The sequence below is a fragment of the Gracilinanus agilis genome, chromosome 2 (genome assembly GCF_016433145.1).
Source record: "Gracilinanus agilis isolate LMUSP501 chromosome 2, AgileGrace, whole genome shotgun sequence".
Taxonomy (NCBI): Eukaryota; Metazoa; Chordata; class Mammalia; order Didelphimorphia; family Didelphidae; genus Gracilinanus; species Gracilinanus agilis.
Window position 1 is genome coordinate 298,514,613 of NC_058131.1, and position 13,270 is coordinate 298,527,882.

The window sequence follows — 13,270 nt, forward strand, 5'->3', positions numbered from 1 at the left end:
TCAAAAAGTATGATCTTACTGTTTGAAAGGAATTTAAATGGTTGTCAGGTTTTTAAAAAAAAAAAAGATTAAAATAGTTTATTTCAACTCAGTATGTTATACTTGAATACTATGATGGATCTGTGATTTCAATATGTTTACTTTGTATAAAAATTTAGATTGCAAACCATCCACACCTTCTCATTCTATGACTTTTGGTCTGTGTCTTCCTGTAAGTCATCCATTGGGGGGGGGTGCATATAACATGCTGGGAACCTTTGTTTAGATCTCTTGAAATACCAAAGGAACATGTGGGCTATTCATTGGTTTTCCCTTGCTCTTAACCCATGACTTGCCCAACTCTTTTTCTGGTCATGTGAAGATATTCTTTTTGCTGCTTCTTTCTCACAATTCTTCAACAGTCAGAGGTTGTTGGTGGACATCCACCTTCCACCTCTCCATTGCCCTTTGAATAGCCTGTAACTTTAATTCTATAGAAACTTATATTTAATGATTCGACTATTCAAGTATTACTAGGAAAATATTGATGTTTGACTCAGTGACTGAAGAATGAATAAGTAAATTTTGACAAATGAGTTACTTTGAATATTATTTTGCCATAAGAAATAACAAATGTTAAGAATTCAAAAAAGAATGAAAAGACTTATATGAAGTGATGCTTGCTGAGTGAGGTAAGAAGAATCAAGAAAACAATATGCACAATGACTACAAAAATGGAAACTGAAAGAAGAGAAAAAATTTGATGTTGTGTAATTCTGACCAAATTTGGTCTGGAGAAGAGTTGAGAAAATGTGATTCCCAAAGGGTATGTAATATTTCATATGCTATCAGGCATGGTTGATATATTATTGGTTGATTTTACTAAATCTCCTTTTAGAAATTCTAAGTTACAAGAATTGCCTTGATTGCAACAGGGAAAGAATATGAAATCCAAAAATAAAAGTGATTTAAAAACAAAAGATGACAAGAAAGATAAGCTTTAAAAATTAAACGATGGCTTTTACTCCAAGAAGAAATTTGAGGTCATTAACAACAAAGGCAATCCAATCTGCTATCCTTCTGTTCAATTATATGTCCAGCTCATTGTCTAATCACAATATACATCCAAGGTATATAAACCTGAGGACCAGGTAGATAGATTGTCATCCCAACTGCATATTAGTTTGGACAACAGACGTTCTTCATCCACTTGGTTATTCCTGTAAAGATACTTAGACTGGATTCTTTTATGTTCATTATTAGTTTCAGTTAGAAGGCTCAGCAATGTTCCAAGGCTTGATGCTATCAATGTAAAACTATCCCAAATAGGAGCATTTGGAATATCTCACCATCTATAAGGAATCCCTCCTTCCATTTGCACTCTGCACTGGGCATCCTCCATGACTGTGGCAAACACCTTTAGCAAGCATCACTAGAGGATTGAATAAAGTTATCTTTGTTGATACACATTTCAAGGAATCTCACATAATTCTGATATATGCATGTGAGATACCTTGTTGGACAAGACCCCTTAAAACAGTTCTACTGAATGATTTGTTTTATTAGTCAATAACAACAGGAAGTGGGAATTTCTATTCTATTTACTCTTCAGCACCTTGAGAACTAATTTTAGTCACAATATGGTAGTTTTATTGTTGCCAATAAAGAAAAAAGTTTGCTAAAGAAATCTTGACAGAATTTTTTTCTATCTGTCATATCTTTGCTGTCCTAGTTTCATTGTTAAAGCCCTTATGGTGATTTTAGCTTAAATATCTCACCAAAATTTTAAAGTTGTTTTTTATTCATTGTTTCCCATTGTTTTATGAGGCAATAGTGTTTGTAATCTTCTGTCATCATCCTTAAGATTTTACAATAAATTTATATTCTAAGCCATCATTGTTTTTGACTGCCATATCTTTCTACTTAGTAAGGAGTTCAAGTACTTGCATGTTGATGTGGTTTTCAGTCTTGTTTGGCCTCCTATTTGTGAAGCCTGATTTACATTTGTTAAAAACTTCTTTATAAAATGATGAAAAATGTATAAATCTGTCTCTTATCCATTTCTCATTTTGGGTGTCAACAGTTTGTTTATCTAAGTCAAGATGGAGTTCCCTCAATTGACTGTGTGACATACCTTCCAATTTTTATTCTTTGCTCTAACAAGCCAGTGGTCTGAGTATATAGCAAAAGCTTATATATGAATGTCTCCCACCTCTATTCCAACAAGGAATAGTGATTTTTTTCCATGTGACTAAAATAAAATTAATTTCATTTTTGCTGTTGATATTTGCCATATCTAGCATTTCCTGACTCTTTTCTCAAAGGAAGCATAATATATAGATCTGAGGCTTCACATAATCTATATTTCTTTTTACTTACTTCTGAACCAAAAAAAAAAGTTTTTACCACTTCCCTTAAGCCCACCTTTGCACTGAAGTCAATGAGTGCATGTGCATTTAATTCAAAAAGTGATATAGAGTTCTTCGTAGAATTTATCTCTTTATCATCTGTAATAGATGTTTTTTATACAAGCTACAATTATTTTCATGATGATCTTTTTGCAAATGCTTATCACAAGCACAGCAATATAAGATTATCAATAGGAAAAAACAAGGTATTTTTTGTTGCCTTCAGACACAATATAAAATCAATTCTACCAACTCCTTACTTGCCTTTCCTAGAAGAAAGTATGAAATGCCCTTCCATTTAGCCATGTCCTTCCTTATACCTTCTGATTTCACTTATAGTGAAAATGCAAAGATTGATATGATTTAAGTTTGCCCAGTTTTTTCATTAGTCACAAGAGAAGGATCTAATGTTTTGAGTGCCAGCAACTAATTTAATATTAATAGACAATATAAAAATTGCATGATTCTTGGAAACTCGAAGGGAAGCTACACAGGAGTGAAGCCATTTTATATTTTCTTTATTTCATGGGAGTCCATGGCCAAATAACTCATCACCAAGGGGTCATTCTACTGATGATGAGCCTCTATCTACATAGCTAGGCTGCTCCTCAGGAAACAGATATAATCTCTTGCTAAGACTAAGCATTTCTAGCATGGTAGAACCTTGTATCCCCTGTGCTCTGCTGGCACAACTTCCAGAAACCCAGGCTCACTTCCATGTCATAGTGAGGTATTAAAGTAGAACTTTGAAGTAATAAGTTTAATAAATAATTGCCTATAGAAACAATTATTAACAAATAGGTCTCAATGCATAAATTAATATTGTAGTCATCTGAAAGAGGCAACTTACTAAAGAGCTAACTTAGTTAAAATTAGTGATTTATTTGTATCAAGGGAATTCATATGGACTATATGTTAAAACTTATTTTCACACTTAACTCACTCTAAATGCAAAAATGTTGAAATGTGTAATGTATGTAAGTAGATAAGGCTACCATATTCCTCCTCCTCTTTTAGAAACAGCAACAAGCATTAAAAATTATCCTACTCTGAAGTCTTTAGACTAATTTGAAAGAGAAACCTTATTAGTCTTTCTTTAACTATCAATTCTCAAAAAAAAAAAGTCCTGTTTTCCTCTCTGATCAACTCAGAAAGACTTCTCCCTTGAACTACATAAGGCAGTAATTAGACAAAGGAAAGGGGCCTTTTTGACTTGGCAGATTTAAGAAACACAGATAAATAAGAAATCCCTTTCATTACTTCAGTTTTCAGAAGTTAGGTGGTACTGATGAGATGGAAAAAAGAAGCCTTTAAGGGAGTGGTCAAAAAAGAACTAAATGATTTTAGGAAAATCATTCCCCAAAGGGCATGCTGATAGGTAACTATTCTGTCTAAAGAAGCAAACTGTAACAGAACTTTTACCTTATACTGAATTCTGTAACTATATTTTATCATACTATGAAATATTTTTTGCTCAAGAATCATATAATTTGGGTCTTATTTACTGACTAATCTCATTCTCCTGATCCAATCAAAAATGGGGAATAATTCAAAATGTTTTACAATTGGTTTTTAAATGCATAACTGGTTAATTTAGGTTGGGACTTTCTGGGGAAATGTGGCAAGAAATAAGGGTTGCAAGGGAAGGAATGGTGTAACTAATTACTTTCCTAATTGTGATCTGCCTAGGCCAATATTAAAATTAATTTACATTCCCCGAGTGCATGTAAATTAACAGAAAAAATAATTAAATCTGAAGTATATTGGGTGGCAGAAGCCAATGTAAAAATAAAAAACTGCTTTAGATAACCATACTCACATGCATACATACATACATACATACACACATGTCATTTTGATGGTTATAGATAGGATTTGATCATTTTAACAAATAAATAGGAGATTCTGTATAAAGCCCCACATAGAAAAGAATAAAGAAGTTTTATGGGTCAAATCATATTACCAGTTCCAGTCCTGCTAATACTTCATTTAGTCCTGGTGGCTGACCAATCCAACGGATTACACCAAAGAAAGGAGGATTATCTTTAACTTCAGCCAATGAGCCTACTTCAAGACCATGTGAATTACTTGAAGGTACAGTCAAAGGTGGACTCTCTTGGACCGGAGAGTTGCTTAGCTCTCCTATCACCGACTGGACAGAGAGAGATAGAGGACTGTGCCCAATACCTCCATTGGTATTTGGCATCTTTGTCAAGCTAAATGGTAAAGAGTGAAATCTGTTCTCATTGGTGGAAGAGTTCATAGAAGGAGGCTGCAGAGGTGGTGAAGAATGTCCAAAATCTGAAGCTATATCTGTTAGGGATTTTGCAGGATCTTCAGCAACTATAAAAAAATAAATTACTCTTAGTTAGAAAGTCAACTGGGAATATTAGATCTTTTTTAAAAAAAACATTTTTATATTCTCTATAATTGAACCTACCACACAGAAAGACAACTTATATAAATTTATACATGAAATTTAAATAATTTACTATAATACTATTATACTGCAACCTAAGACTCAAAGGGCTCCTTTCTATTTAAAGGTTTTTTGATTGTGTGTGTGTGTGTTCATATCTTCAACTTTATCCTCTTAGAAATAAAATTACTTTTCATGAATTTAGTTATACTTGACCAAATTCTAAAATATTCTATCATAAAATAGAGACTTACTAGCTCTAATATAACCCAGATAAACAAGCACTAAGATGAAGAATTCTTTTGATCTGGATCAATGATGAATTCATGGATGAAATAATACATACATATATATATGCATATATATATATATATACATATATATATGTATATATATATACCTTCCTTAAGTTATAAGAATAATCATTTAGCTTCATTAAAATTAGAAAAAAGCATTACATAGAAAAAGCATTAACAAATTTTATTAAAAAATGAGAAATGAAATAAAAATCTAATTTCACACATTATTGCTACATAGTACCTGACTTGTTACAAAAGTATTCAAAATATGGTACTAAAAAAAGAGAAAATTAGAATAGATAAGTTCTATTTATAAAATGTCTTATAGGATGGTTTTGGTTCCTAAATACTTGAGAATGCAGAACAATCTTTCAAAAGAGGCAGAAATCTATCCTGACAAATTTTAATAGAATTACACATGGACAAATATTTCAAGGTTTTCTTTCTTCACAAACTCTCAAAAACAACCAAAAATTATTTACCACATGGTTCCCATATTCCTGAAATGTAGCTGCACTTAAAAATTGAGATAATGCCATTTAGATGAGTAATAAATAAAGTCATTTTCTGGTAAGTATATTTGAAAAATTTTTTTAAAGCCCTACACAGAAATTATACTAGCTATTACTTCCCAACAAAGGGCCTTTCTGTCCATGAAATGTCCTACAGAAGAGAAGATCAGTGGTTTGGGATATAATGATTCAAAAGTGGCAAGTGGACAGTAGGCATGAAATTTAATACCTTTACAAAAGGGTGGGGTCGACTTCTCTGAAGTATTGAGATAAGTCCCCTAGTATTTGCAGAGTAATAAATGAAACCAGAAAACTAAGTTATTTCAGGAATAATAAGATCAAAATAAAAACAGAGTTGGCTCATAGGATCAGTTGCTTATTGTTATTTAAAACCAACTGGACTAACACACTCACCTTATAGGTTAATCCTGAAATATTAGACTTGCATTGTACATAGTACCAATTTAGAGAGAATGTGATTTAGCATAAATAATATTGCAGGATTCTACTGTATTTCTTACTCTTATTTCAATATTCAAAGTTTGCATAAGTTGAAATATATGTATATGTGTTTTTATTTGTGTGTGTGTGTGTATGTGTTTCTTACTTAATCATGAGATTTTTATCTTCCCAAATAAATAAGCCAAAAAGGAAAGAAAACAAATTTACTAATGAATACTTTAAAATACTGCTTTAATTTCAAAAGTAATCAATCTAAGACAGTATTTTCATCTTGTAAATATTAATACAGCAGTCATTGCAGATTAGTTATTTTGTTTAAGAAAAACTACATAAATTGAAAAAATTTTCTATCTACTGTCCATAAACTAAAGGATGAATAGGATTACTAGGAAAAAGAAAAAAAAAACTTTGAAAAATTCTAAATTACCTTCATCACCGTACCAAGTGTTTTTTGATTTGGTTTGTGGTTGAGAATCAACAGAACCACCATTTAACGTGTAAAATAATTCAGATCTGCTTCTATTTCCAGGGTCTGAGGTAGATCCTATGGATCAAGAGAAGTTCTTTTTTAAAACTCCAGTTTTGGTTAAAGGAAGAGAAAGGAAAGAAAGAAAAGAAAGCCATGTAGATCCACAACCAATTACACAATCATTAGGTACACAAACAAAACATATTTTGTTGTTTTCAGTTTTAAAATTTGGTTATCATTTTGGTAATGTCAAAAAAGAGTCTTCTGCTCCAATGTCAATATGGGAGAAGAAAAGAAGGGGATTAAGAAAAACCTGACCAAATTATTTTGCAATCAAACTATTTACTTAAAAGTTGTTGGGGAGTTTTTGCATTAAAATTTTCACTGAAAAAAATCAGTGTTTCCTAATAACAGGTGAAAAAAATAAGGTTGATTGGCATTTTATTTTGAAACAGTTCCTTGTTTATATAAAACCATAGGCTTACCAATTTTTATACATCCTACTTCATCATTACTGGTGCATTAAAACTAAAACAATTCAATAATTTCATTTATTCCTTTTTAATTTTAATTAGCCTTTGAAATAACAGGTTAAAAAACTCATTTATTAGTTTCTTCACGCAGTGAAGGAAAAGTGGCACAATATTACACAAGCAATACTGAAAAAGATTCATAGCACTGAACTGCCTAATACCCATTTCTGCAGGACATATCACAGAGGAGTCAAAAGTGATGAAATGTCTAGGATCTAGTAAAAATCTAATCTTCTTTGACAAACCAGTCAGTAACCATACAAAGTAGTTTCAGCATGGGTACTTTAGAAGTCTGTCATTAGACCAACACAATTAAGTGTGTATATAAATATAACTAAGTTATGTGTGTATCCACATACACATAGAGAATGAGGGGCTTTTAAAAAAGTAATGAACTGGTTCAGAATACAATAATTTCATATCCTATTTTTTTTGAGTTACAGATCAGTCAATATTGCAAAGGGTCCAAAATCATATAAGTTCCAACATATTATTGAGGTATTTTTGAAACCTCAACTACCTTTACAATATACCTTCCTCTAAAATGATTTAAAACAGCATTATTTAACTGTTATCCCAACCCAAATTATTAAGAGGAATCTCATGCAACTTTTCAAGATTTTAAAAAGATTCAGCTAATTGCCCATCCAAGAAGTACCTACAATACTTAAGAGATTTTTTTTAATGACACCCCCACAAATACACAACACATATACACACCCAACAGAAATACAGTACAAAGCAGTTTTTGTGGACAGTAGCTAAATGTGTTTGGGAAGGAAAAAAGGGCACACACATTCTGGAGGCCTAGAATTTTATCTGTCCTATTTGTGGTTAAGTAAAGTCCATATGATTATTATTAAGATACTTCATCTTATGTAAAATAACCCATCTGTGAATACTGCATATACTGCATATACATAAAAAGTAATATATAAATTATAAGTAACAATTTTTAAAGCCACTGAATTCATAATTCCAAATGCAAATTGTATTCACAATATTCTAAGTCACAGGTACCCAAAATGAGTCAATTCTGATCGACAGATAGACCTTAAAACTTAAGCTAGACAATTATGTTCAAGCAATTGATATATCCCTGACCACTCAGCCCCCAGTGGACCAATTCAAGGTCCTAGCCCCAAGTCAAAAATTACATGTAAAATTTTCTTCCTTTACTAGATATGTCAAAATGTATTACTTAAAAATAAGTAATTCACATGGGTTGAGGAGGACATGATTGGGGATATAGACTCGAAACTACCACACCAATGCAACTATCAACAATTTGGAAATAGGTCTTGATCAATGACACATGTCAAAACCAGTGGAAATGTGCAACGGCCATGGGGAGGGGTGCAGGGGGTGAAGGGGGAAAGTAGGAACATGAATCATGTAACCATGTTAAAAATGAATATTAATAAATGTTTTTAAAAAACAACAAAAAAAACCCAAACATGTAAAGACTTACATGAAATTGTGAAGAGTGAAACAAGCAAAATCAAGAGAACTTTATATATAGCAACAAAAATATTGTTTGAAGAATGTCTTGTGTGGGTCCAACATCAGAGAAAAAACTGATAAATAGAAATAAGCAAGATAGTTTTATGTATGCAGATTTTTTTTTGGTCAAATGATACCTTCCCCAATGAGGGGAGGGAAAGAAGCAAGGTAGTTACCTGGGTATTTTAATGTAACAAACAAGTAAATAAATTTAAATGACAAAAAAAGATTCTGCTTTATTTAAAAAAAAAATAAGTAACTCAACTCTGACTTCTGTTAGACTCTTAACATCAAAATCACATATTAACAGAAACTCTTATTCTATCAGAGCATACCTGTAGCCTTTGGTTTACTATGACTGGATAAAGCTTTATCCCCACCACCTCTTGGCATAAACGCAAGTTTGGAAGGCCTTCTTTCTTGTGTCACACTATCTAAAACATTAAAAAGACTTTTCAAGTCATCAATCTTAAGAAGTGCATTAAAGCAAAAATAGCAAAAATCAAGCAAAAGGATATTTCTAGAGCAGATTTTTAAAAAGTCAACATTTGTATGGTTAACATGTCACAAATTTACAATTTTGTGGGTGCCATTAAAGATAAAAAGCATCTTACTTCCAAAGAGAGTAACAAGAAGTTAAGATATAGTAAGCATTCATTCAATCAAACCTCATTTTAAAGATGAGGAAACTGAAGCCACAGAGAAGGGAAGTCATTTACTCAGGCTTATACTAATAAAGGGTCAAAGTCAGGAATTAAACCCAGGTCTTCTGATCTTAAATCTAGTGTTGTTCCCTCCACCAAACCATGTATTATCCTTACGTTGTACTGCCGCTCTGACTGGAGGGTGAGGCCATGAATTCCAAACTCTCAATTTAAAGGAGGGAGCTCAACTCAGACATTTCATTTCTCACCTGGCTGTACTACTTTTGGATTTTTGTAACTTCTTCACCATGCCCTGGAAAGCTCATCATTTTGAAAACCTCATCTTTTTTTTTCCCTTTACTTTTCTAAACCCTTACCTTATGTCCTAATATCAATTCTAAGACGGAAGAGCAACAACAGGTAGGCAGTGGGGTCAAGTGATTTCACTGGGGTCATACAGTTAGGAAGTATCTAGATCAGATTTGAACCCAGGCCCCTGATTCCAAGTCCTGGCTCTCTATCTCCTGAGTCACTTAGCTGCCCCAACCTCATCTTTCACAATCTCATTAGCCTTGGTATTCCATATCATCACCACTTTCCCCGTTTCCTCCTCCTTTTAAGTTTTCCTTTCTATCTTGTCTTTGTTGTCTTTCCCCTTTAGATGGTAAGCTCCTTAAGAGCAGGAACTATCTTTCCTTTAGCTTAACAAGTACCTGCCACATAGCTTAATATATGTTTGGAAAATATTATTCCTCTTCAATTTTTTTTAAAAACCAAAACTCAAACAGGTTTAATAAAGACATTACCTTCTCAAACTTTAGCCATTTATAAACATGCTCAGTCTGGTTTTTAAGATTACAAATAAAATTGCATGCATAGTTTAGGATTATAAAATTATTCAATTCCAATAGTGTATGATGAATATAGATATAAATGCAATATGTTAAACACAGAGGCATATGCACATAAGTTAGCATCCAAAGATAGTAATACTTTTTGTAGCAGATTTTCTAATTTATCTAAGCAATGCTAATAAAATTTTGCAATCACATATAGCACCAAAACCAGTACAAAATCATAAAGTCCACTTTGAATTAAATATCAATATTTTTAAACTATTTGTGTAAAAATCAATATGGAAATAGAGTCCTTGAAAATATCTGCATCACATTCCACAAGATGTACATAACACTTAAAAATCATACCTGATAAAGCTGTAAATCAGCCCAAATCGTATCACCCAAAGTAGATTTTGGAAGATAGGAAAAAATGGAAAAAGTTTACATTTTAACACATGGAGAAGCCACTTTTAAAAATGGAGTAAATGGAAATCATATTGTATTAATTAGCTCCAAGTAGTGACTGGTCATTTTTCCACTGAGGAAAAAATACACATTTCTAAATTACCACACTGCATTTACTACAGGAATTAGCCTCGACTATATTGGCTTAAACTTTTAAGTTAACTGTAGTATTTATTTTTTAATTCACAAATTAAAGTGGTAAATTATTCAAGCCTATGACAAAAAAAAGATGTTAAATATGATAAGAAGCAACCAAGTAAAGGAATATTTCTTTGGATTGTCCCAATATAGTAAATAGCATAGCACATCATAGACGTTTAAGTGCAGAAAATATCAGAAAATCTCAAGCTTTTTTAAAATAAATCAAAGAAACTGAGAATAAATAGTTTTTTGGATTAAGATAATTAACTGATGTAAAAGACCTCAAAAGCCAGTCAACTCCAGTACATTATATCTAAAATAGATATTACATTTTAACATTCGTAATTAAAAGTAATAATAGTAATTACCACCGTTAACTGCTGTTTTATTTTTCCCTTCTCCTTTTCTCTTGGCTGCTCCTATGGAAGCAGTGATAGCCCCTATCTCACAAAATGACAAATACAGGTGCAGCATAGGTCTGACATATGTCTGACATTTGATTCCCAAAGAAAGCAAGTATTCAACATTTATTAATATAATGCCAGACACCAAGACTTGACAATTATTCTTTGTTTAATCCACAAAAAATAATAAATAGTAAAAAACAAAATCTATTGTTTAGGTACACAATGGGAATATAAATGGTAGATTGGGGGGGGGAAGGAGTTAGCAAAGAAATACAGTTAATTGCTACTGAGAATCTCTCTTGGATGATTTACATTTCAAACCAAGTTGAAATATGGAAAACTATACTGAGAGAAATACAGATGATGCAGAGCCCCAGAGTAGAAAATACTTCAAATCTTTCTTCTATACTTGGAGTGTTCTATGCTGAGGAAAACACTATCCATTATACATGAGCTAAACTTCACATTTTGGGTGTCTTTTTCTTCCTTAAAATTATACTATAAATGGACAATTTCCCCGAGACTCCTAGTGTGCTCAATATGAATTCATTTTTTAATTAAAAAATAAAAAATTTAAAATGTAGGTTAAGTTTAATAAAATCAGCATTTCCCTCTCTTAGAAATAAAAGAAATCTGACCATTAGAAAATTATTTCCATAAGATAAAAGAAAAAAAGTGCTTTAAGTCCTCAAATATGTTTCTGAATTGGTTAAGAACATTCACAATTAACCATATAATCTTAAGGAATAATACTGGATAAGAGATGTATAACTGGAAAAATCTTAAGAGAATACGGCCTTCATTTTATGGATAATGAAATTAAGGGAGGAGCAGAGAGTTTAAGTAGTAGTCACATGACTACATGACTACATGACTGCCAGAAGTCACATGGATAGTAACAGAACTAGGATGTGAAACCAGGTCCTATAACTCGTTCAATCTTATTAATTGAATTAATCAACTATTATTAAATATATCAAGAAAAGTATGTGTGTATATTTTTTTTTTAAGATTTTTTTTTTAAACCCTTAACTTCGGTGTATTGTCTCATAGGAGGAAGAGTGGTAAGGGTGGGCAATGGGGGTCAAGTGACTTGCCCAGGGTCACACAGCTGGGAAGTGGCTGAGGCCGGGTTTGAACCTAGGACCTCCCGTCTCTAGGCCTGACTCTCACTCCACTGAGCTACCCAGCTGCCCCCATGTGTGTATATTTTTATAAGAAATATTATACTTTAATTGATATTAGCTTAATGTCTCATTTTGGAGATAACCTCAACATCCTGCAAGATCTCATCTCTATGCTCTGCCTCTCTCTGGTGATTGGGACCATGAATTCCAAACCTCCAGTTAAGGAGAGAAGAATTCAGCTCAAGCATCTCATTTCTCATCTCACTTCATTCTTTAGGACCTAGTCACATGAAACTCACTACTAGAATAATCTCATCATCATGTTAGAACTCATCACTTGGGTTCTTCATTTTCTTATATTTCTTATAAGAAATCTTCATTTCTTATATTTCCCCAACCTTTTTTTTAGCTTTCTTTTGTGTGCTATCTTTCCCCATTAGACTGTAAACTCCTTGAGGGCAGGGACTATCTTTCTTTCTTTTTTTTTTTTTTTTTTTTTGGCATTTGTATCCCCAGCATGCAGAAGGTGATTAATAAGTGTTTATTGACCACTGATTGATTTACTAACATGTTCAAATAGGAGAGCTTCTAACACGTGAAAGAAAATCACATTTATACTTAAAAAGGTTCTCATAAAAAAAAAAAAACTTTAGCACTAATGAATTATTTTTCAGCTTTCATTGCTTCATTTTTTATGCAGTGGTATGTTTTGTCTTAACATGACAATTCCTTGACTGCATCTGTTTGAGAAATCAGGAGCTTCACCCTTACTTGAAGCTACTAAGCAGAGCCAATGTGGTCAATTGTTAGGCACTCTGTAGGAGCCTCCTGGCTTCTCTGGCTTCCTTCAAGTCTCAGCTAAAATCCAAGCTTCTATAGGTAGTCTTTTCCAGTCCCCTTTAATGCTTGTCCCCTTCCTTCTCTGGATTACTTCTAATTTATCCTACATATTGCTTGTTTGCACATAATTATTTACATGTTATCTCCCTTCTTAGACTGTGAACTCCTAAATCACAGGAACTGTCATATATACATATATATATATATATATATATATATATAT

At 32.4% G+C, this 13,270-nt stretch overlaps 1 protein-coding gene across 1 annotated transcript in view; it reads right to left on the bottom strand.

The window, feature by feature from the left end:
- Nucleotides 1-13,270, bottom strand: part of CYLD (CYLD lysine 63 deubiquitinase) — a 69,072-nt gene that overhangs the window by 48,419 nt on the left and 7,383 nt on the right. Inside the window, exons 4-7 of the mRNA XM_044659723.1 lie at nt 10,434-10,442; nt 8,920-9,018; nt 6,507-6,623; nt 4,351-4,730 (exon numbers count right to left, since the gene is read on the bottom strand). Coding sequence (XP_044515658.1) covers nt 4,351-4,730; nt 6,507-6,623; nt 8,920-9,018; nt 10,434-10,442 — 605 coding nt within the window. The remainder of the gene's footprint in view (nt 1-4,350; nt 4,731-6,506; nt 6,624-8,919; nt 9,019-10,433; nt 10,443-13,270) is intronic.